This window comes from Scophthalmus maximus, chromosome 7, assembly GCF_022379125.1.
Source record: "Scophthalmus maximus strain ysfricsl-2021 chromosome 7, ASM2237912v1, whole genome shotgun sequence".
Lineage (NCBI taxonomy): Eukaryota > Metazoa > Chordata > Actinopteri > Pleuronectiformes > Scophthalmidae > Scophthalmus > Scophthalmus maximus.
The window spans coordinates 3,582,089-3,607,520 of record NC_061521.1 but is presented as its reverse complement, the minus strand read 5'-3'; the positions used below and the strand labels follow the sequence as shown (position 1 = coordinate 3,607,520).

At 45.8% G+C, this 25,432-nt stretch overlaps 1 protein-coding gene across 1 annotated transcript; it reads left to right on the top strand.

Moving 5' to 3' along the window:
• The first annotated feature begins 1,623 nt into the window (after window positions 1–1,623).
• On the top strand, window positions 1,624–24,638 carry LOC118315857 (plasma membrane calcium-transporting ATPase 1-like). Its single transcript, XM_035643488.2, has 21 exons — window positions 1,624–2,023; window positions 3,683–3,974; window positions 6,374–6,571; window positions 7,425–7,682; window positions 8,343–8,468; window positions 10,105–10,308; window positions 10,789–10,815; window positions 14,138–14,281; window positions 14,982–15,196; window positions 15,761–16,003; window positions 16,846–17,087; window positions 17,171–17,408; window positions 18,139–18,318; window positions 18,724–18,811; window positions 19,132–19,238; window positions 19,737–19,928; window positions 20,823–21,036; window positions 22,036–22,247; window positions 22,335–22,442; window positions 22,630–22,818; window positions 23,728–24,638. The coding sequence occupies exons 2-21, from the start codon at window positions 3,779–3,781 to the stop codon at window positions 24,115–24,117; spliced, it is 3,771 nt and encodes a 1,256-aa protein (XP_035499381.2). The 5' UTR covers window positions 1,624–2,023; window positions 3,683–3,778; the 3' UTR covers window positions 24,118–24,638.
• The last annotated feature ends 794 nt before the right edge of the window (window positions 24,639–25,432 follow it).

Sequence of the window (25,432 nt, the reverse complement as noted above, 5' to 3'; positions counted from 1 at the left end):
TGGTAAACTTGTAAAAAGCCACTGTACAAACACATTTGGCAAGAATTCAGACAAACACCCGGGGACCATTCAGCTCCTTTGTTTTTCCAGAAAATAGGTTTCACAATTCACAATTGTTCACGATCTATTCACAATTTCACAGCACCCAACACCCGCTTGTAAGCATAAGAATGCAACATATGACGACGTGGCTCAAGTGTATTCTGTCGGCGGTGTGTTGACTTCCTGTGACCACTGGGGGGCAGCACACACAAATTGTACAGACTTGTGAGCTGATCCCAGGTCAACCTACCCAGAGACCGACTGAACCAATTCACCCACAATGAATCTATCAAGCAGGTTTACGTAACAGACTTGCCAATCTTCTTCATGCAATGAACTAAACATTTTTCAGCCATAACAGGCTTTATTACTCTCAGGCCAGACGCCAGGACCTCGCGAGGGCGGCTTGTAAACTGATTGGAAGGTCAGAAGTGCTGAATACAGAAGCACTTTGTGAATGTCTGAAAGAGACCTGTAGTGTCAAGAGCTTTGGCTGGTCGGGGAGAGTAGAAAAACACTATACAAAATACAGTTTATTTACCAAATGTGTACTAGATTATAATGTTTGTCAGAAATTTGCACAAGTCACGGTTTTGTTGCAGCATGAATCCAGAGCTGTAATAGACGAATAATGACGCGGCCAGTCGCTGGATGATCTGTCCAATGAGTCCTTGCACAGCTGTCGGGTCAAAAGTTACTCTAGATCAGTGTGAAATCACTATCCTGCAAATGTGAAACAGCGATAACACGTGTGTGTGTGTGTGTGTGTGTGTGTGTGTGTGTGTTCAGTTAATCCTCTGGTTCTCTATGTGCTGTAATCCACCTGTGTGTGAGTGTTTGTGTGCGGGCGTGCATGTGTGTGCGTGCTTGTGTGTGTGTGTGTGTGTGTGTGTGTCACCTGACGTCAGCCGGCTGCTCAGGAGGTGGGGGCAGGGAAGTGTGTGTGAGTTTTGTGCGCATTTGTGTCTGTAACTAATGAAAACTACAGTTGTGAGCAAGAATGTATGCAGTCAGAGCACAGGGGACAGAATAGACAGTAGCTGGTGTCCAGGCTGCTTGTTGCTGGTTGTTGCAAGCTGGTTGCTACAGTCTCTATTGGCTGTTGGCCGTTGCTATTGGAGGCTCACTGGTTGCTAGGGTGTTTTCTGATGGTTGCTTCCTTCCTTACTTCCTTAAGCACACTGTGACCTCCCTGTCTTCAGTTTTACAACCTGTTGTGTAGACCTGGTGTGTGTAGACCTGGTGTGTGTAAACCTGGTGTGTGCAGACCTGGTGTTTGTAGCGGTGGCGTGTGTAGACCTGGTGTGTCCACCCCTGTTGTGCGCAGACCTGCTGGGTGAAGACCTGGTGTGTGTAGACCTGGTGTGTGTAGACCTGGTGTTTGTAGAGGTGGTGTTTGTAGAGGGGGTGTGTGTAGACCTGGTGTGTCTAGACCTTGTGTGTGCAGACCTGGTGTGTGTAGACCTGTGCAGACCTGGTGTGTCTAGACCCTGTGTGTGCAGACCTGGTGTGTGTTGACCTGGTGTGTGCGCAGCTGGTGCGTGCAAACCTGGTGTGTGTAGTGCTGGTGTGTGTGAACCTGGTTCTCTATAGACCCGGTGTGTGCAGAGCTGGTGTGTGCAGACCCGGTGTGTCCCTCTCAGCAGAAGGAGCTGCAGTCGCAGTGTCTCTGCCGCTCAGTGGAGCCACAGATTGTCTAATTAGATTAAGCAAGGCTTTCCTCAGATAAGCATTTAGCCAGCTCCTGTTTTTTCCTCCGATGAAGCACTGCCTGTGACTGTGAGCTCGCTGAAGGTCAAATCGAAATTCCTGGACGACGAGCTGCTTTTGGGAGTAAATTGTGTCCTCGGAGCAGGTCTTGGTGCAGAACTGTGGCCGGGTTATGGGCTGTGTCTGGAGCTGTGTGTGTGACGCTGCCCAGAGTAATCGGACTGCCGCTGATACCTGCTGCTGCTAACGGGACGCGATGGGGGAAGTTTCTGTAAGTGAAGCCTTTCTTCTTCTCGGTAGTCACTAGACGGCTTTATCGCAAATGAATAGGTTTCCTGTGAGCGCGTTTCCCCCTTTGTGGAGGACTGACTGCTCAGTTTATTCCGCTCTTTCACACAGCCATAGTCTCCCGTGCTGCTGTATCATTAGTTCATAAGTAACTGAGCAACAGAGATTTAATTCGCTTCAAATCCCTCAACCTTGTTGCAGCTTCTTTGATAAGAATATGTGCAGGCCCTTGTGTGCCTCTGCTTTGTGAACTGGATCTCTGTATGTGTGTGTTTGGACTTAGTTTTGTACAGCGAGCAGCGAGGCTTTATTCAACCAGTTTGAGCGTCATGACTCCTGCTCAGTCCGGGTTGCGCTCAGCCGCTCGTCTCTTCCTCGCCTTCAGCCTCAAACAGGCTGCTTCTCCCTCGCTCAGATTAAGGCTCGGCTGACTGATTGACACAGATTACAGCTGAAGGCACAGAGGTCACACCATGTGAGGAACAAAGGCTTTCAGGTCACACACCAGCATGCACAGGGCTCCACGCCACACACTGTGTGCAGTTCAAAGTGAATCAACAGTCGAAATGCACGCGTTACTTTTTTTTTCTTTTCCCTCCGGTAACTGGGCTTAAAGAGCTGAGCAGTGTGGCTGGACGGAGGCACGATCAGATATGTTGCCTGCTTCACAGTTTCCTGGTCGATTGTGAGTTTCACACTCGGCTGATTACTGACAGTGATTAGGTGAGACCACGTGACAGCAGTACAAAATTAGACATTTGAAAGTAGGAAATGTTGAGTTTGACGAGGAGAGAATCCAGAACCCTAATACTGTGTAGATGTTGTTTCCTTATATTTATCACTCCCCTGCTGCTCAGAACAAATACTTTTTTATGAATATTTTCTTTTGTTAAATTCCTTCCTTACCTAGATTTAATGTTTACACCCGTTGCTGTCTGGGTCTGATGTGATGATTGATGGAAGAGTTAGTTGCGAACAAGCCAAGCAGTTCTGGAAATATTCTCATCAGTTCAACAAAATCAGGTCATATTAATTAATGAATAAAACAAATCTTATCTGACTGGTAAACAAGTAATTTGGGTGATTTTTTGAAATTTATTTTCAGCTGAATCACGATACGATACGATGCAATGCGATGCGATATGATACAATATTATACGATGTGATTGTATAGATACAGACCTAAGAGTCCAAGTTTCCCAAGTTAAATCCTATTCCAACAATGGAATTACCACCCCAATAAAGATAATTTTGGATTATCATTATTATTTCACATTTTATTTATTGAACAGTTTAATTCAATGTAATCGTTCTTTATGATGATGGACATGCTATTTGACAGCATCCACAATCCCAGGGATTAATAAAATACTAAATCGCTCTTACTTTTCTCACATCAAATGATGGAATATAACATACCAGTATAGTTTTGAAGAATTAGCATGTAATTAGTGAGAGTAATGCTCCACGTTCCTGGGACCATTTCAAAGGACATGACCTCGGTGTCCTGCGCCCAGCCACAACTGTTAAGTCCAGTCACGTCCTTTATATGTTAATATTTGTACAATTTCCCCCTAGAGATATATGTATTTGTTTTCCGATTAGGCCTCTGACATAACTGGAACTGTCTATCCCCCTGCAGTCACAGAGTCCCTGTAAGGCCAGATCTGCACCCCAGGCCCACCACTGAGTCCGTGTTTGTCGGGGAAGGCCTCTGTTGAGTCACAGGGGAGCAGACATGGCCAACAACTCTTTTCGCGGGTCTAAACACGGCCGGCGCGATGAGGCCAACCACGAGGCCGAGTTCAGCTGCTCGCTGGAGGAGCTGCGCTCGCTCATGGAGCTGAGAGGACCGGAGGCTCTGACCAGGATCCAGACAAGTTACGGAGACGTTAATGGGCTGTGTGCCAGACTGAAGACGTCAACTGTAGGAGGTAAACATGTTTTAAAAAGAAAGAAAAAGGATCTGCTTCAGTGCTCAACTTGTGTCCATACAGATTATATTTCTAGAGCAACGGGGTTGACTGCCAGCTGGAGCGTCACGGCAACAATAACGTGAATCCTAAATCTACCCCAAGCTACGAGATGCTCCAATCTAAATACAGCTGATTGTTTTCAGTCACGGTGACATGTGATGATGTTTTAGGCCCCTCCGCCAAGTGACTCACGGACCCCTACCCCCCCTCCCCCCCCCCGCTGTGGATCCCATTAAACCGACAGAGGACGTAAAAAGTTCCAACTGGCTTGAGGGACTGTTGACTGTGCGATGGTCAAAGTCGACCGTGACCTGCAGCCTCTGTTGATCCTGCTCTGCTTTCTGTCAGCTTCAGGACAACATGAAACGAGCACAGTGTCTGTAAATAACGTGTTTAAATGAATGCAAAATTCAGATAGGGGGATATAAAGTAGCGAGGGCAAAATTGTCTAATGTGTCTGGCTGTTTTTCTGAGGCAGTCTCAATGATGTGAAGTGGACACATTTTAGACCAAAGAGGTTTTCAAAGATGTTGTTAGAGCAAAATTGTCCTGTTGGATTATCCATCATCGGCAGTGAAGCTGAGACGAAGATTCTAGGGATGTCTTGAATTGGGGATGCACTGATCATGTGATCAGTCAGTCACTTGACAGGTATTGGTGTAGATATTGACCTCTCTGAGCAGCATCACTACTGTTTGTATGATTTATCACATGTATTACAAATCAGAGGTTGATCTTTTCTTTCTTTAATCAGTCTTTGAGTTACTTCTCTCCACACACACTCAGTGGTTTTTAGATCCTTTCTGTACACGACGATCCATCACAGGTAATTTTAGCCGTGCTTTTTTAGTAGAGTTGTGCAACGATCTCTCAGTGGACCCAGTGTGTCCCAGTGGACTCGGTGTGTCTCAGTGGACTCAGTGTGTCTCGGTGGACTCAGTGTGACTCATGCGTCTGCCCTTTGGCATTTCCCTCCTCATCATTAATTCAAGTCTGTCCGTCTTGCACACGCTCAGTGAACACCTTAGGCATCTCGACTCCTGCTGACAGAGACCAGTAAAATGTCAGCAGCAGCTGGAAATAGGTGGAAAATCCATCACACAGCTTTACTTCTCCGAGTCTCTGGGGTGAGAGCCAGCGGGTGTAGACGCATCCACTTTTAGTCGGATCACCTGAAAGCAAAAAAAACAACAGAGAATACTCAGTGCTCTGTTCACCGAGTCTCATTTCCAGAGAGCGCGAGGAGAAAATGTTTGGTTAGACCCCAGCTGAGTCCAACCCGAGTCAGCTGCAGTCGCGCAGGAGCGGCTGCGTGTCCAGAGGGACCCGAGATGTGTCCCGACATGTCGCTCCGCTCCACGGGGGAAACCAGTCTGATCCCTGCTCCCACTCAACGCCGCACTGCTGCTGCAGAGACACAAACAACAGACGTGATAATCCACATGTAGCCTTTTCTTCCACTTCAAACGCATGAAATGTTATACATTTTCACAAGAGGAAGTTCCCTATTGGCTGCCCCTTCGCATGGGGAAATAATGATTGAGTGCCCTCTAGGGTGCCCTTTCGTGCAATAAATTATGATGATGTGCCGTCGTGTCTTAATGAGAGCCCTCCTAGTGGAGAAGACATGATGCAGTGCCGTATGAGGTGCCCTTACAATGGTCTAAACTTGACGTTCCCTACATGGGTGCACTTCCAATGGAAAAGGGTGCCCTCTATGCCGCCCCTACATGACAAGTGCCCCAAAGGGTGCCCTTTCCAGTAGAGAAATTGGGATGCAGTGCTGTATACGGTACTCCTACAGGTGAGAAAACATGATGCCCAATTCGGTTTTCGATTCAATTTTTGCGCGTTGACTGGGCCCCGTGTCGTGTAGGTGCCCTTTTCTATTTTTAAGCTCCTGTCCCTCAAACAGCCTGAGTCCGCCGCTGGTCACAGTCCTCATGTGCACTCGGCCTAAGTTCACAGAGCTGTAAACTCTGTAAACGCATTTTTGCTCATCTTTTTTTTCTATAACCATCAAACCAGTTCACATCCCTCAGCTTGAATTCCTTCTGCAACCAAGAATGAACCGCGCTGAATATCAGATCATCACTAACAATCATTTGAAACTTTGCAAACTCCTATAAAATGTTGAATAAACTTTGAGTTTGTTAAAATGACGAGACTGGAGTTCTGTGGGGTTAACTATATTGTATCAAATGATTTGACAAATAATGTCGTTTAATTAGTCATAATAACAGTGTTTTGGCTAATCAATATTAGTTAGGATTAAGCGTTATTGTGGATCACCGGATACTTGGAGAGGGGCATGTACGGTCAAGATGCTGATGTTTTCCTTGTTTTTCCTGCTGCAGGTTTAGATGGAAACGCAGAGGACATCAACAGGAGGAAAAAGGAGTTTGGACAGAACGTCATCCCTCCGAAAAAGCCAAAAACCTTTTTGCAGTTAGTGTGGGAAGCCCTGCAGGACGTCACGCTCATCATCCTGGAGGTGGCAGCCGTCATTTCACTAGGCCTTTCTTTCTACAGACCGCCAGCTGCTGAGAGACAGAGTGAGCTCATCTTTCTATTTTCATTTTTTCGGCAAAAGTCGCTCTTATTACGGGCCTGTGTGTATCCTGGCAGTATCATACAAATATAATTCTGATATGACTTCCTGTCATATCAGCATTGTATGATAGGACTAGTTCATGAAATTCATGTGCCCAAAGTGAGCAACTGAGCTGCAACTTTGTTTTTTGAATAATCAAATTTAAATACACATGTTTTAACATTCTCATTAATGTTTTTCCATTAAAATTAGGAATGCTGTATCATCCGTAGTCTCTTCTTTACTTACACTTAACTAACCTGCAAAGCCGATGCCTCAGACTAAAATATAATTAAAATATAAAATGAAATATAGGACAGCGCTCATGTTTAGTGCCGTTGCTGTCATTGTACATGACATCATCGTCATTCGTGATTTACTCACAGTCAGAGGACAGTGTGCGTCTTGGTCACAGTTATGCGTCTGAAGGCTTATTCGTGTTGGACCCCTTCACAGGAGTCACAGGTTCATGTTTGGCTAATTTTTGCCACTTTCCATTGCTCATTTTTTTTTAAATGTATCTACCTGTGGTTGCAAGGAGAGTTGAGAAGCAGATTCGGATGTGCTGCCCATATGCAGATCTGATTCCTACATATACCGATACTGATTTTCCATCAACTTCTTCGTGAGAACTGCACACAAACTGGTGTTGGCTGCCACTTTCAAGTCTTTATCAGTTGAGCTTCTTCCTCATCTGAAAGTCCCACAGGACGTCTACTCATTGGACACGTGGCGACAGCCAGGAAGACATTTAACGAACACTAACTCGGGATCTGACTATCTCAATCCCCATGTTTTGCCGTTTCAATGCTCAGACTGTGGCAGAGCGGCCGGCGGCGTGGAGGACGAGGGGGAGGCGGAGGCCGGGTGGATCGAAGGCGCCGCCATCCTGCTGTCCGTAGTGTGCGTGGTCCTGGTGACGGCCTTCAACGACTGGAGCAAGGAGAAGCAGTTCCGCGGCCTCCAGAGCCGCATTGAGCAGGAGCAGAAGTTCACCGTGGTCCGAGGGGGGCAGATGATCCAGATCAACGTGTCCGAGATCGTTGTCGGAGACATTGCACAAATCAAATATGGTGAGAGAACGGAAAGCATGAAGAGGTCGAAAGCAGAGTCATGGTCACCAGTTAACCCTGAGTGATGATTAGACTCAAGATACATAATGTTCATTCTTTGTTTACATTAGATTTAAATCCTTTTTTTTTTTTTTGCCTGTTGTGTTCAATGAAGTTTGTGTGTTACAATTTTCAAAGTAAGGCATCAGTGTGTAGGATTTTGGGGGGAAACTAATGAGAGAAATGTAATATAATATTTATAATGAGATTCTAATTCGTGTATAATCCCCTGAAACGAGGAATCATTGTGTTTTTGATAGCTTCTACATAGGGAGCGGTTTATCTTCCATGGGGTCCGCCATGTTGCTGTCCCTGCGGCAGCCCAGAAAGGTCAAAACCAAACACTGGCTCTAGAGGGGGGCTCCATGTCGTTATGTTACCTAAAGGCCACCGTAGGAAGGGGAGGGTGAGAAGAAGCTCATGAAACAGTTTGAGGTCATGTTCACGGTGCTATAATGATAATGAGCTGATTTTTCTCTGCCGCAAATACAAAACCACCGTCTCCGGAGCATTAGACCCATTAGAAAATTACTAAACTATTTTCCAGCCTCGCACTGCTGCAGTGCGTTACATGTTTTCTTTCTCCTCCACTAAATGCTGTGAACCTCTGTGTTGTCACAGGTGACCTCCTCCCCGCTGACGGCGTCCTGATTCAGGGCAACGATCTGAAGATCGACGAGAGCTCCCTGACCGGAGAGTCGGACCATGTCAAGAAGAGCGTCAACGAAGACCTCATGATGCTGTCAGGTGCTTGACTCGCAGCAAGTTATGGCCAATTTATTCACTGTGACCTGAGCTGTCACCGTCAGCTCTTACCAGCCCATTTCTGAGACTGTTAAATCTGGGGGTCCTATGGTTTTCACACCTTCCAACACTGACATGATACAACTTTGAACCTCTTTGACTTCTGAGGGTCACCAAATGGGACCCTTCTTATTTAAAAAGCCTGCAGCCACGCCGACTGCACATGGTTCCTTATTGATGATTGGCTTGTTGGTCTCTGCTCTGTGTGACACGATCGCACCCTATTCCATCTTCTTCCAGGCAACATCAGTTTAATAATAACTAATGTAGTTTTCAAGATGAGTGGAGCATGGGGCCTGGTTGAAGACACCATGCTTCTTGTACAACGTTGCTGTGAGAGGTTTAACTAAGAACTGCCACTTGTGCTGTTTCCTGGTTTATTCTCCAACAGTAGTAGATTTGTCAACAGTGTGTAATGGAAACTTCTACACGGACAAACATGCAAAGTGTGTGTCTGTGCACGGACTAACTAGAACATGAACAGCAATAGACGGGTGCTGGTTACATCTAAAGGCAACGTGAGTGGGATTTATAGGACACAACACGACAGACAAAACCTATCACCGCCTTCAAATCAGTACGTATCAGCAATGTCTCTTCAAGGACCCAATGTTTACAATAGCATCGTGATTCTGGGCTGAAATCATCATTTTTTTTCCTTATTGTTTAATCAGATCGCAAAGTATAATTTGGTGAGGTCATCCACCACTGGCAGTATACATGGCAAGCAGCAGCAATCCGTGGTCTGATGAGTTTGATCCAACCTTGCAAAGTGAAGAAATGTGGAACCTTAACAAAAAACATGCAAACCCTGCTCTCTTTACTTCAACTGTAAATTAATTTTGAGTTTTCTTTCTTGCAAATTTATGACTCCAGAAATGTCAGAGAATATATTAATTATTCTTCTCGTAAATGTGATGGTCAGAGGTGATTCTTGAGATGATAGACGAGTTTCATCTTGAGGAAAATCTTGAATTCAGACACGTTGATCAGACAGTTCGCATTCAGACGCTGTTTATAACAGATCTGGTTCGACGCCGTCCCTGCACGCTGCGGGGACGTTCGACCACGGACAGAGCAACACAAAGGGTTTATATACAAAACCATGAACTCACGCATTAAGATTAAACCATACAAGGTTGAAACTAGTCCCCCGGAAAGACATCCATCACCCGGGAGGTATTAGTCTCTCCTAGGGATATCTGTCCCTTGACCTTGACCTGTTCACTCATGCCTTTGCTTCTGCTGCAAAGGCATGCCATGAATGAAGCGTGCAAACCTAACATGTCCAAACTTGGAACATGCTATACATAAACAATTTAAAATCTTAATAACAAAATGAACGACTTTAATTACCCCCTTCTCTGTCACAGTAATTTTTTTCTTCACCTACAATGGCCCAAATACGCTGTCATATGCTCAGAGCCTAAAATATGTGACGTGATTTTGTCATGTTATACTGTCTCTATCTTAAAGGAGACAGAAATGTAGATGGACCCATGTGAGTGCATTGTCAGTGGGCATTGTAGTTCTCCAGTGGATACTGTAAAAATCCCCCAGCCCTCTCTCGCCCCCTCAGGTACCCATGTGATGGAGGGCTCTGGCAAGATGCTGGTCACCGCCGTGGGTGTGAACTCTCAGACGGGCATCATCTTCACGCTGCTCGGGGCTGGTGAGGACGGCGACGGTGACGGCGAGGAGAAGGCTGAGAAAGAGAAGAAGAAGAAAGAGAAAGACAAGAAGAAAGAGGAGCGGAAAAAGAAAGAGAAGAAGGACAGGAAAAGTAAGAGGGGACCTGTTTCAACTTCAGCTGGTGATAAGTTCATCTATGTAATGTGAACCTGCCTTCCATCCATTCACACATTAACACATTCGCTCACATACAGAGTTCAACCCGCTGAGCCACCTCACAGATTCACTAGTCCACACTGACTCTGAGAGATCAAGATGCGATTCTTCTGCTTTTTATTACTGATAGTCACACGTGGACTTGTTGCACGGATGGAACACTGACAATTAATTTAAACTCATGGGCCGAGATGTACCACTGACGTCTGAGACCAATGGTGGACTGGTCAAGAGTCCGACTTTGCCTGCTGTGTTGTGTTAAACCACAGTTGTTCCCAAAACGTGTCATCAGTAGATTATTTGTATAGGCTACAGTATAATAAATGTATGGGTTTTTGTCTCTTTTGAAGTTTTATTAATGTTCCGCTCCATGTGTTTGAATAATTTACAGCTGCTGCATGTTTTTCTTTCACAGGTAAAAAAGAGGAAAAAGGCAAGAAAGGTGAGCGGCACATTACTGTGTCAGTAGTAATGAATGTGAAGCTTGTGTTTAACAGCAGAATCTTCAGTTTGTCTGTCCATCAGTTAACCTGAAGCCAGGGCCGGCTGCCTTAGGGCCCCCTGCCCAATGTAACTATAGGCACGATACAGCCATAGTCAGTCAGACAGTTGATGGAAGGGGCAAGTAGCCTATAAAGTTAAAGATAAAGGCAATGTCACAAAAAAGAACATGCATGACTAATGTCAATGTTCTACCATAAACATTCAAACAGGTCTTTCTGTTCAGTCAAGGTGTCTTCAGTACTGTATCACTTTGAATATTAAAGTCCAATTTAACACTGGACCACTATTGGGAGTCGCCTAGTTTTTAAGATTAAAAAGCATAAAGGCTGACATTGGTATAATGTAAGCAACACAGCTACAACTTATACAGTTGATAAGGGGTGTGTTAGATTTACAGAAGGTGCGCAAACGATCAAGCATTGACAAAAGCATTAGTGGTGCCGGGGGGCCCCCAAATCAAATTCTGCTGAGGCCCCGATATAGGCTAGGGCCTGAAGCTGACTGGTTTATTCACAGCTGTAGTCTCTTCTTGTGCTTTTGTTTAAACATTATCAGTCACAGCCGAAGTACAGTCCCTAAATAGTTCACATTTAGACAAGAATTCCCTAAACGCTGCACCAGAAGATGTGTGGTAGATACGTATCCTGATTTTCACATCGGTCACTTGTGATGGTGAAGGACACGAGTAGTGAGGCCTCAGTAAGACCCACCGGATCGATATCCCTGGGTCTTATTGGCCACGACGGAACCGAGCCACATCACACCGACGTGAATGATCCACCCTCTCTGTCGTTTGTCACATTCGTTCAGTCCGAGTGGATTCGTTTGTGAGGCTCACGGTGTCCCTGGCCTCGTGTTGCATTGCATGAATGTCATCCCGCTCTGTTCCTCACTGATTTTGAATTCAGGAAAAAAAACAAAAAGACAGCACCCTTGATTTCGTCTCTTACTCTGTCTCTGCAGCAGGTAGGAAAGGGTGGGTCAGTACGTCATCCCAACACATGAGCCAGACTTGTATATTTTTTGTCGTCTTGATAACTGTTCAGATGAAGGGGCTGAAGGCTTACACTTTGAATATTTGATCTTTTAAACAAAGGAAGGGGACTTCATTTTTTGTTGTTGTTGTTTCAGTGTTTGCTGAGATGTGAGGACAGTTGTCAGTGTACAGATGTGCTGAGATGGAAATATAGTGGACAACCTCCCTTTCATGGGTGGGGGTTGTCCACTATGCAGTATTTCCATAGGGTTCCAAAGGGTGATGTAATGTTCTCCCGAAGATTTCCGTTAAAACCCTCATTAGTTTTGGTGACGGTATGTGGACTTGTGTGGCTGTTTGATGAGACTTTTGTTCTGGTGAGACTCAAAAATGACAATGATATAATGATATTTTTCTGCAATGCTTTAGATTTTTTTGATTTGCAGATCTGTACAATGTGATCTGGCATATGATCACCTTTGCTGTTGCTGCCTTGAGGGTCTTGTGAGCCAATACAGCTCAATTGGAGAAACAAAAAAATCGACTGTATGTTGGCTTACAAGAGGTGGGTCTGATCAGACTGGTCACATAACTGCAACAGATCCGTGTCATTGGTGGACCTTCGGGGTTCGGAGGTCAGTGAGACCCCTGCTTCTTCCCTGGGCTCATAGTTCATGGTCTCCTGGCGAGGTCTGCCGGTTCTGCGCGGTCCCCCGTGGTCCCACACGGTGCAGTGCTGGTCCCTGTGGTCTGAGCAGCAGCAGCAGCAGGTGCTCCTGACTCGGTTGATGGTGATTAGGACCAAGCAGATTATCGGCCTTAAGCTTGGCAGCTGCTTTCTTCTCCTGCCTGCTGCTGCCGCCTGCCTGTCCACTAATAACCTCATTACTGAGCTGGGATCAGCACGCTCACACACAAACTCACGCACACACACATACACACACACGCACGCACGCACGCACGCACACACACACACACACACACACACACACACACACACTCTGTCAGAGAGCCACAGTGCGTTTTGAGTGTTCATTGTAACTCAGGTGATACGGACAGAACAGATGACGGAGTCCGGTTGGTTACTGGGTTAGTTTGTTAGTAAGTTTTTCTGGCCCATTCATGCTGCTATCCAACGCATACTATAAACCCAGACTGGGATTAGATAAACACCACTGACATGTTGACCCACCCCCCGCGCGGCCCCGCCCTTTACTGGTCGTTTCGTCACATGCTGTGTTTCAAATCGGATACCTCAGGTAGTACACTTACATGTAGCACACGGTATACACACCGACGCAGTGTGGGGATTCCGACAGCCTAGCGTTGTCGCAAATCGAACAGGGCAGTCGCCTGAAATGACGATTGCATGACTATGATTGTCGCCTGACATGATATCTACAGGCAGCATCGCTTACTTGACTTAAAAATTGGCATTGTATTTTGTTACTTCAATGTTGGCTCTGACGACGTGTCCTCCCTTGTTGCCATTTTCACAAGTTTGAAAATATTTTGCTGGTCCCCCCATTCCTGCTACGTATAGCCAACAGATGGCGACCATTGGAAGGGAGAATCATCCAGTGTTTTCACAAGCCCTCTGTAGGATTAAATGCAACTATCTGTCCCTGTCTCTGTAACGTTTAAATGTGAAACATCTGCAAGAATTGTCGATTTTATTGCCAGCAGCTTAACAGCAATTGACAAGGAACAAAGTTGAAGAAACATTTTCAACCAATTTATTCATGTGGCTTCTTTTTAAGACTCTACCGGCTGTCATTTGAGAATAAAAAAGCAATTTATTTTTTTACGTTGACTTGAAGTAGCTGCACTGTGGTGTAGTGGTTAGCACGTAGTGGTTAGCACTTTCGCCTTACAGCAAGAAGGTTCTTGGTTCGAATCCCGGTTCAAACCAAACAGGGCCTTTATGTGTGGAGTTTGCATGTTCTCCCTGTGTATGCATGGGTTCTCTCCGGGTTCTCTGGCTTCCTCCCACAGTCCAAAGACATGCAGAATGGGGTTAGGTTCATTGGAGACTCTAAATTGACTGTAGGTGTGAGAGTGAATGGTTGTTTGTCTCTGTATGTTGCCCTGCAATAGGCGGCGTCCCTCGCCCAATGTTAGCTGGGATTGGCTCCAGCCCCCCCCCCCCCCCCCCCCCCATGGCCCTTAAATGGCAGTAGACGATGGATGGATGGACTTGAAGTAGCCTAGCAGTTGCAGCAGTTTTGATTTTTTTGTGTCTTAACAACTGAAGACCTTACTGATTTAAATTTGTCCTCCGAAGGCAAAAACAAGGATGGAGCCAATGTTGAGATGCAGCCGCTCAACGAGGACGAAGAACCAGATAAGAAGAAAAACCTGCCAAAGAAAGAGAAGTCTGTTCTCCAGGGGAAGCTGACCAAACTGGCTATGCAGATCGGCAAAGCAGGTACACAGCCTGATAATCAGATAAGTTTGACATTCGAGAGAAATCGAGTGACAGATATTTGGTTCCGTTCTCGGAATAGGAGCGAAAGCTTTTTATTGTTTGTGTTGACTTGTGAAATTACTTCAACCAAACGAAAGTATCATTGCTGACATTTGAAAGTAAAAGATACTGTAAAAAAACGTGCACATGTTCTCGCCACAAGGTCCTTGCAGTCTTATACTTTTTGAAGCAGTCTTAATTACTGTATTTCACAACCAAATTTTCCAGTGGCAGTTAAAGCATCTTCGACTATTCACATATTTATTGATCATTTGCCCTCCCCTCAGCATGAAGCATTTCAAAAAAATAAGCTTGATTCATGCAAATCTCTCAAAAATCCCAGTTTTCCAGGCCGCCACATTTTGGAGAGAGGTTTGTATTGTTAAAGACTATTTATCAAGACTGAGAATTAATTTCCCCTACATGTGAAGACGCATCAGTGAAAAAGCAATGGTCGTTGAAAGGTTGAAACATTCTCCAGGGAAAGGATGTGTGACACCACTGCTGCATGCGTGACATACAATATATGTTGAAGATGTGTTGGACGAGGCATTGTAAAACAACGGGGTTGTATGGCACTGATGAAAATGTGTTGACAACACCTCCCCGTCTCCCTCTTTGTGTCCCTGTCTCCCTCTATGAATCTCTGTCTTTGTCTTAGGTCTTTTGATGTCGGCTCTCACCGTCCTCATCCTCATCACTCGTTTCCTGATCGATACCTTCTGGATTCAGGGGGTTCCCTGGGCCAAGGAGTGTGGACCCATCTACGTGCAGTTCTTGGTCAAGTTTTTCATCATCGGTGTGACGGTGCTGGTGGTTGCTGTGCCTGAAGGTCTTCCTCTGGCCGTCACCATCTCCTTGGCCTATTCAGTCAAGGTCTGTATTCAAGAAGGGGAACCTTTTTCCTATCAAGGCCAATTCCAATCCTTAAAATATCCTTTCGAATGCAATGGGTGGAAATACTGTCCATCTCTGATGTCAGAGGGATGATGATTATGACGCTACTCACAGCAGGTTTTAGCCTCAACAATTTGCTCAAACTAAACGTCACCTTTGGTCGTGCCATACAAGACAATACTTGAGCCCTTGTCATTGATCCCACACACAAAATGGCTCGTTGGGTGATATTTGTTATGTCTGTCGCCGTCATGCTTGTCCAACCTGAAGGACATCTTATTCTAATATTTGAATGAATATATTTTGGGTTTCTGAGCTGACGTTGGCCATTGACTTGGCCATATACAGCCTGAAAGCTGGAGGTTTGATATCAAAGCACTCGGTGAATTAACAGGTTTCACATTATTATTTATGTGTTGACCTTCATGGGCCTATTTTACCTTCTCCAATCAATCCAGACAATCAATGTTTGTGCTGTAATTGTCTCATAAATTCAGAATAAAGCACTCAGACTCAGGTAATGCTGCCATCCTCTTTTGTCAGAAAATGATGAAGGACAACAACCTAGTTCGCCACCTGGACGCCTGCGAGACGATGGGCAACGCCACAGCCATCTGCTCCGACAAGACAGGCACACTCACCATGAACCGCATGCGAGTGGTGCAGGCCTACATCTCAGGATCCTACTACAAGGAGGTGCCGGAGTCGAGCAAGATCCCTGCCAAGACGCTGGACCTGCTCATCCTGGGTATTGGGGTCAACTGCGCCTACACCACCAAGATCATGGTGAGCTGTAAAAATAGCTCCCCATTCAGGAAGCTCTGTGATTTAAGCATTTGCCTGAGAGAGCAGTTTGGTTTGGAGAGCTGCCACAGCAGCTCAGGACTCATCTGATCATTGCCTCCGAGATCCACTGCACAGCTCAGGGCACATGGGAAACAAACAGGTTCAACTACAAGAAGTCCATAGCAGTGTTTCCTTCAGTTCACTGCTGATGGTCATTATCCTTTATTTCCACTATCAATCAGACTAAGCAATTCAGTTGTCAAGGTGTTTAGTGTATAATTCTAGTAATATCGTATTGTAATATATAATGTATATTGTTTTCCAACCTGTGGTTTATAACCGCCTAATAGCTCATGGCGAGCAATAATAGACAAAACAAATTAGAGTATTTTTTTTCCTACTTAAATGTTCCATCATGGATTAAACTACTAAAACTCAAACTGACTGTGATGAAGGGGTTGTTGGAGAGTGTTGACGTAATTCAAAGTCTAGTTTTGTCTGAGTAACAGTCCAAATACCAAAGTCATACAAAAGTGGTAAATCTGCACATTCGAAAGGGTGGATTCAGTGAATATTTGACGGGGCAGACTGATCTTAATGGAACATCTTGTCTGAGGCATAGCACAGGTTGTTGAAAGGGAAAGTGACTCTAAAATGTCATCTGGAACCATGATGCCCCTAAATGTTAATGTTTGCTGAAAGTTTTACATCAAAGCTGCAGCTGGATTGATGTTGCTGTCACGTGCAGCTGCATTTGTGAGTTTGATTTTTCGCACCGTGTAAAGAAGCTAAAAACTTGAAAAATTCCAATTTAACGTAATTTCTGCTGCTGCTTCCCGTAGCCTCCGGAGAAGGAGGGTGGGCTACCACGGCAGGTGGGAAACAAGACTGAATGTGCCTTACTGGGACTCACCCTCGACCTGCACAGAGACTACCAGGCCATCCGCAATGAAATCTCAGAGGAGAGACTGTTCAAGGTCTACACCTTCAACTCTACGAGGAAGTCCATGAGTACTGTGCTAAAGAACCATGATGGCAGCTACCGCATATTCAGCAAGGGGGCCTCTGAGATCCTGCTCAGGAAGTAGGTTTACTGCTGCCGCTGCTTCTGACAGAGCTCTGACCTCAGTCAGATGACAATCGAATGACGCTCTCCTGTGTTTCCAGGTGCTGTCGGATCCAAATAGCCAGCGGCGAATCCAAAGACCTCAAACCTCGCGACCGAGACAACCTGATGAAGAAGGTGATTGAGCCAATGGCCTCGGAGGGCCTACGAACCATCTGCCTCGCCTACAAAGACTTCCCTGCCGCTGACGGAGAGCCTGACTGGGACGACGAGGCCCAAATCATCACCGGTCTCACCTGCATTGCCATCGTCGGTATTGAGGACCCAGTGAGACTTGAGGTACGTCAGCTTCATCCAGAACAAATACACACAGATCTGAGGAGGAGTTTCCTTAAACACTATGGTCGGTTCCTATTTTAAGACTCTTTTGGGTTTGATTTTAAAGTACATAATGGGTCTTTTTTCCTAATAAAATCAATTCCGAATTGTCTGAAAGGGCTGCAGGAGATGGATTTCAGGCAGAGCCATTCTGCTTGAGGAGCGCTGCTTTAGGAATGGTGATGACGATGAATGTATTGAAGGGACAACATGTACTGTCCGTTCTCTCTGCCACCGAACATGGTTTCTTGCCGGGAGCAAGAACAAGAGGTTATAATACGCTCTCTGGACAGCACTACTTCTTCAGGGCAGACTAGAAGCTACAGTGACTCAAAATTGGAAAAAGTAAAGAGACTGGCACCTGGTTACAATGCTATACCTTCAGTAGAGGCAAAAGCTAGTAGCAAAAATACAAAAAATTAACATTGGCTTCGTTTTCCAAGCAACAAAAACTTCCATATATCATTGTGAAAAGAAAAGGTTTTTTTTACAAAAATTCAACAATTCTTTGACTGACATGGTCTTGGATGTAAAGAGACCCCCATGCTCTCTTAGCAGAACCTGGGGTCCTTCAAGGCCCAAAGCAAGGTGCTTCTCAGCAGTGAGGATTCTGTGTGCCGTCACCAATCCTAGGCTCTCCTGTGAACCTCGGCGAGTGTCACTCTCTCCCTGTTGATGCTGTTCTCGACAGGTACCAGAAGCCATCAGAAAGTGCCAGCGGGCCGGGATCACGGTCCGCATGGTGACCGGAGACAACATAAACACGGCGCGGGCCATCGCCGCCAAATGTGGCATCCTGCAACCGGGAGACGACTTTGTGTGTATGGAGGGCAAAGAGTTCAACCGACAGATCCGAAACGAGCTAGGAGAGGTGAGACCAGCAACGCACAGCAATGTCTGTCTCAAAGTAGACCTGAAGTCCTCCTCCTTGACCACTAGGGTGTTGAATCAGGAACAACTGGACTTGGTTGTAGTTTGAGTCCAGTTGCTCCTGAAGATAACTGTGACCTGGATTAATGAGAATCTCCACAGACATCTTCCTCTTTGACATTTCCCTTTAGCTCCACCCTCACCCTGAGGGTCCAGAGTTGTTAAATCATACTTTCCCAACGAAGTTGTGTTTATGGGCCTGAAATTTTATCTGGTGACCCTTCTGGGAGGGGGCACCACTTCCCCCTTCAGCACTTCATTTGGATTAAGTGAATAGAATTAAATTGAATTAATGCTTTGCAAACAATATCATATTTGTGTCTCTTTATTCTCTTTCCCTCTGCAGATTGAGCAGGAGCGTATTGACAAGATTTGGCCAAAGCTGCGGGTCCTCGCCAGATCTTCACCAACAGACAAACACACCTTGGTCAAAGGTCAGATACACTCAAATCAGGTGGGCGGGATGGGGGAGCGAGACGGCCAGATAGCTGTAGTGGTTGGTCAGACAGGGTTGACTATTCATTTAAACAGTACAATTATTTCAAAAAGCAATTTTAAAGAGTTCTACATGCATATAAACACTTAAATTAGTAAAAGACAAACTTGCCCTGATATTAGATTAAAACAAAGATAAATAAAAGTGGTAAACACAGCAGAGACAACAAGGTAGTAGCTTATGTTAAATCACCTTAGAGCCTATTTCCTCAAAGAATGTGTGTGTGTGTGTGTGTGTGTGTGCGTGTCGTCCTCTCAGGTATCATCGACAGCACGGTGCTGGAGCAGAGGCAGGTTGTCGCGGTTACTGGAGATGGAACAAATGACGGGCCTGCCCTCAAGAAAGCTGATGTTGGCTTCGCCATGGTAACGACTGTTGCTGATATCAGACTGCTGCTTTTAGTTTGTCAACATTCATCACAGTTTTTATTAGAATCATTAACGGTACATAAAAGATCTTCTATCCAATTGACTTGTTATTATAAACTGAAAGAAAAAAACCAAAAGGTGTGACCGTATGTATATCTGTTGATGCATGATAAAATATTCAGATATACTGTGGCCCCTCTCCCCTCAGACGTTCAGGCACACAACATTTTTTTTATATGTTTCTGTCAGGTTTTGATCAGAACAGCCCAAAGAACTGATCACTCTATCAATTCAGATGATGATAATAGATTCCGCTTTTTGGTCTTTACTATTGTCATCCATTTTATCGTTTCAGATAGATTTAAATGATCAATTAAAGATGATCTCTTAAGTATCCCTCACATCCAGAATGACGGCAGGCAGATTCATGTTCGGTTCTGGAAGAATCCAGAAGGATTTAGTCAGGTTTGGTTACCCACCTGCTTTGTCCCGCAGGGCATCGCAGGGACAGACGTGGCAAAGGAGGCGTCTGACATCATCCTGACGGACGACAACTTCAGCAGCATCGTGAAGGCCGTGATGTGGGGCCGCAATGTCTACGACAGCATCTCCAAGTTCCTGCAGTTCCAGCTCACCGTCAACGTGGTGGCCGTCATCGTGGCCTTCACCGGGGCCTGCATCACGCAGGTCAGAGCCAACACACGCCAATACGCCAGCAGCACCTCCGGGTTCAACAGTTCAGTCCCACTCCCACAGACAGCACACCAGCTTGTTACGTTGTCATCACATGGACAGTTGAGAACAGCAGGATTCAAGTTACAATTCATTTGATATCTCTCACAGTATTTCCATGTAGCCGTCGACATTTGAGTCAAAGACTAACGACAGTCATGTGGTAGTTTGCAGCCACTGCACACAGTCCTGTTCAAGATGGCTCAGTTTAGTCGTGAACATTTAATGTTATAGACCAAATCTTAAGGTCTCAAACAGAAGCTGCAGAAGAAGGATCGGGTTATAAAAAAATGAATAGTCATTACTGTAGGTAATGGGCTGCATTTTTATAGTACCTACTTACGATACTTAATATACAGCATTCCCACGCCACTCAGACAATCACACAAAAGAGGCAACTGTGTCACCATAAAGTCCTGGTCTGTCTCTGGTTCAGTGTCTTGTTTTGGGACATTTTGGAAGTTACTGCTGCCCATGTCGTACATGTACATTTTCAAACATCAGGAAGATCATCTTTGTAAATCAGGAAAAACTTTTCAACATTAGGTATCTTCTTTTCAAGGACGGCCAGGCCACAGTGGGCAGCAGTGATTCTGAGCTGCAGACAGACGACATGACATATACCGTACAACAAATCAGCATAACCAGTCAAAAGTCCAATGTGAAGTGATGAAGAAAAATTCATGACCAAGAACCGCCCTGAGATTCATCATTTTTAGTCTAACGGGTTTTAAAGTGGATATTGTCAAATCCAACATTATAAATTCAGTCTCTTTGTTTACTGGTGTCCTTAGTGGCCCCTGAGGGTTATCTGGTCGTGTGTGTGTGTGTGTGTGTCTGTGTGTCCAGGACTCGCCTCTGAAAGCCGTGCAGATGCTGTGGGTCAACCTCATCATGGACACCTTCGCTTCCCTGGCCCTCGCCACCGAGCCTCCGACCGAAGCCCTGCTGCTCAGGAACCCGTACGGCCGGAAGAAGCCGCTCATCTCCCGCACCATGATGAAGAACATCCTGGGACACGCCGTTTACCAGCTGACCCTCATCTTCACCCTGCTATTCCTAGGTCAGTGGTCGCTCCACAGCTTCAGGGCCACCGATCGACATGAACATGCATTACATGAACTGACTCCATCGTAGTGGTGTCATGTCCATCCATTATCTATACAACTTTATCCTTTAAGAGTCGCGGGAGGGACAAAAGGAAAAATCAAAATCACGCTGATTTCACACTTTGGCAAAGTGAACCAAAGTAGGGAAACCTTCATGGCAAAGTAACTGGCGTACCACTTTGCCGTATTACAATATTTATTCTAGCGTTCTTCGCACTCTTAAAACATCGTTGCACTATTTTTCACTAACGTCCATGTTCATTGTAGTTACATGTCGGTGTTTGCTTATTTCTATGTGTCTCTACCTGAACACAGTTCCTGGAATTTGTCTATTAAAGGTGACATATTTTGCTCATATTCACGTTTATACTTTTAATTTGGGTCACCACTTGGAAAGGTTTACATGCTCTAATGTTCAGAAAAGGCATCAGTGTTCTCATACTGCCAATTCCTGCAGCTCCTCTCTTCACCCTCTGTCTAAAACGCCTGGATTTATTTTAGCCCCGCCTCCCGATAAACCCCAGTCTGCTCTGATTGGCCAGCTGGCCCAGTCTGTTGTGATTGGTCAACCGATTTCAAATTGTTTAGCAAATGTCACACCCCTTCACCAGAAAAGTGGAGATTCTCAGATTGCAGGCGGGGTTACCCCCCAAAGAATCCAACTGTGACATCAGAGTGGGAGAGAAATCTGAACCAGTGGTTCAGAGTCAGGCTGTAGGGTTTAGCCAGCTCAAAAAAAAAACAGGGTGGGCAGGCTCCACAGATACACACATTTATGCTGAAAAAGTGATTTTTGCTTCATATTTCAAGACACAAATTCCTTGTATTTGTGAAAATGACATAAAGGCTTGTTCTGATATTAAGGGGGAATGCTGAGTGTTTAAAAATAAAAATGGAGGGACCGGCCTCGATTTCTCTGCCTCCTCAGTGTTCTTTGTCCCTCCCTCTCACAGGCGAGACTTTGTTTGACATCGACAGCGGCCGGAACGCGCCCCTCCACGCCGCGCCCTCCGAGCACTACACCATCGTGTTCAACACGTTCGTCCTCCTGCAGATCTTCAACGAGCTCAACGCCCGCAAGATACACGGCGAGAGGAACGTCTTCGAGGGCGTCTTCAAGAACCCCATTTTCTGCTCCATCGTCCTGGGAACCTTACTCATACAGGTGACGGGCGAGGGCGTTCGCAGGCGGTCGCCAAACCTGCTCCGGTTCACGGTGTCGCGTGATTCTAAAACTCTGTCTCTCCTGCAGGTGGTCATCGTGCAGTTCGGTGGCAAACCGTTCAGCTGTGTGGCTCTGAGCCTGGACCAGTGGCTGTGGTGCCTTTTCCTGGGCCTCACCAGCCTCTTGTGGGGACAGGTGAGACACATTTTTTGGATAGAAGACAGGAAATGTGGGGAGAAAATAGATACGTGATCATCTAATGTAAACTGAGGGGACAATAAAACCTCCAGTCTCTCCAGCCTTCAGGTGGTCTCAGTAAGATTTTCAGGTCGGGCGAGGGGCTCTGACAGGCCTGTGGTGTTTGTGTCGGTCCCCCTCTCAGCTGGTGTCCAGCGTCCCCACCAAGTGGCTGAAGTTCCTGAAGACGGCGGGCCACGGCACGCAGCAGGAGGAGATCCCCGAGGAGGAGCTGGAGGAGATGGAGGACCTGGATGAGATCGACCACGCCGAGATGGAGCTGAGGCGGGGCCAGGTGCTCTGGTGCCGCGGCCTCAACCGCATCCAGACACAGGTAGGGGATCCACTTTTAAAAGGAAAAACCCGGGCCAGGGGATTCAAGCAGATTAAGGAACTCTGCAACTTTTATTCAACTCAGACCCAGGCTGCAGTGAAGTTCTATCTTTGCTATTATTGATATTTGTGTGCAACATTTTGTCAAAGCAAGATTATAACCCGTTTCTTTTGACATTTTTCACATCATGAGCATCCACCCACCTACCACACCCCGAATCTCCCTTGGTGAATAAATAATACAGCAAACCGTATCGACTAACACAGCAGTAAGGTACCAAAAGGTAGATTTTATTAGCACAAAAAAAAAAAATGATGAAGGTGCTCATTCTGTATGTTGACACAGGGATTTGTCGGTTGACATTGCCAATGTCTGTTGATGAAAGCCCCTTCCCCCGGTCCAGGACTGGGCTCCATATCTAATCTCTGTGTCCTGGGAGTCTGAATGTGTATCGTCTCTAACGCTACACTGAAGTTCAACTTCGGGAAACTTCGCCCCAAACTGCACCGGTCACCTGTGCCGTGATAGGCTGACAACAAATATTTCTGAATCTTAACTGTGAAGAAGAAGTCAGGATCACATCGAGACCAACCTGAAAATCTTTTTTCCCCCAGGTGATTTGCCATTTGACAATGATAAGTCGGATGCACCAACTCCCCGAAGCAGTCCTGCTCACAGCAGAGCGACACACACACACACACACACACACTGGCAGGATGTTTTAGAGTGAGACTGTTTGAAAATCTAGAAATGTCCACAGACGAGTGATTCCAGCTGATTACAATAAATCCTACACCAACTCTAGAGATAGATCCCATTGGTTACAGTGGATACATCCAAGAGGCTGATTCCTGCTAAGACAAATGTTTGATATAAACTGTTCTCATTACCATTCCTCTCGTCTCTCAGATCCGCGTGGTGAACGCCTTCAGAGACAGCGTGTCTCCCTACGAAGGGCTGGAGACGCCCGAGGCCCGCAGCTCCATCCACAACTTCATGAGCCACCCCGAGTTCCACATCGAGGACTCGGAGCCCCAGATCCCCCTGATCGACGAGAACGACGGCGAGGGCGAGGACGACGCGCCCACCAAGCGGAACTCCGTCCTCGTCCCGCCGCCGCTGACCGGACTGTCCAGCCTGCCGCCGCTCCCGGCCTCGCCCAACCAGAACAACAACGCCACGGGCTGCGTCGTCCCGCCGCACAAGGACGCCTCCAGGCCCGGTCTGATCCCGTCCAACTCGGCGGGGCTGCCGCCGTGTCCGGGGAGCCCCCTGCACAGCCTGGAGACCTCACTGTGAAGCCCCCCTCCCCAGACTGACCACTTCCTGTTGCGGCAGTCTGCCCCTGTTCGTACTGTGTTCCTCACTGCGAGAGCGGTGCATCTTCTGAGAGCAGCGGGATAAAAAAAAAAACGAAAAACAGACTCATCTGATTGTCAGATACTGGTTTTTAGATTCCAGGAAGCAGAAATGTTTCCAGGTGTGTTTGTCGTTGTGTTCGAGGAAGCAGCAGCAGCGGCGGCGGCGCCAGATTTACAGACTGTTTCTTCCTCCCTGATGTTTTTCCCTTCTGTGCTTAACCGAACTCTGCAGTTGTTACTTTTAGGTCGAAGCGTGTTTGTGAAGTGGTCAATCAATAATCAGTTTTTCCGATCTGTAAATATTGGTGTCGATGTTCAGACGTAGTCAGGGGCTCATTGGGATCTGCAGCGTTGTCTGCTTTGCCAGCGGACGAGCGCTGAAGTGAGCTGACGGTGGCGAGGTGAGGTTAGATCGTGTTGAGGTTTATGTGGAGGATCTGTGACTGAGATTTAGAGTTAATCGAGGGTGGGTGGGTGGGTGGGGGGAGGGGGGGTATTCTTACATTGACTTGTGTTTGTAGACAGAAAGTAAAGTAAATGTCTCATGTTATTGTAGTTTGGGGGTTTTTTTGTAAAAAAAAAAATGTTTTAGGTTGTTTCAAACGGTGTAAACCCACAAGTGATTAAAAGTTAAAAAAAAAAGAACTTTAAGAGCAAGGTGTTTGTTATCCGAAAACCCGATGATCCATCTTCATATCGGATGTATCTGCTAAGTTCAGAGAGAGAAAACGATAAGTTAAACTGTCAATTCGTCCGGGCTGTAAAAGAAGAGACGGGTATTAAAGCAAATCAGGTCATCATTCATCACACTCACATCTTGAATTGAATTTATTTAAATACTTCGAAAATTTAAAAAAAAATAGAAATAATAAATAAATGTGAATATATGTGAGGAATCAAAAAAATCGAATATAATATGTCTGTTGTGTACATCACAGCCTTTCACAGTATAATAAACATAATCCGTTCGAAAAGGAGCAGGAGAAGCAACATGCTTATCAAGTCCTACCCCCATTCTATACAACCATAGTTTTAATAATACTGTTAATAGTCAACGATCAATTGTTTCTATATCCTATTCGAGTGTGATATAGGCTTCATCGTGAAGCAGACAAAGGCTGGATGAGCAGAACAATGTGACAGCAAAAGATCTGGGCCAGAGAACATTTTATATCAACAGGTTATGGAAATAAAGTTATTGTTTCCATTACAAGGGGGAAAAGGGGGTCTTTATTCCAAAAAGTCTAAAAATT

What these genes read in the sequence shown, in the direction of transcription:
- LOC118315857 (XM_035643488.2), top strand. Translation starts at nt 3,779, where the DNA reads ATGGCCAACAACTCTTTTCGCGGGTCTAAACACGGCCGGCGCGATGAG. An exon ending in AGACCTCATGATGCTGTCAG is followed by an intron (nt 8,469 to 10,104) that starts GTGCTTGACTCG and finishes TCGCCCCCTCAG; the next exon opens with GTACCCATGTGATGGAGGGC. An exon ending in CCTACACCACCAAGATCATG is followed by an intron (nt 16,004 to 16,845) that starts GTGAGCTGTAAA and finishes TGCTTCCCGTAG; the next exon opens with CCTCCGGAGAAGGAGGGTGG.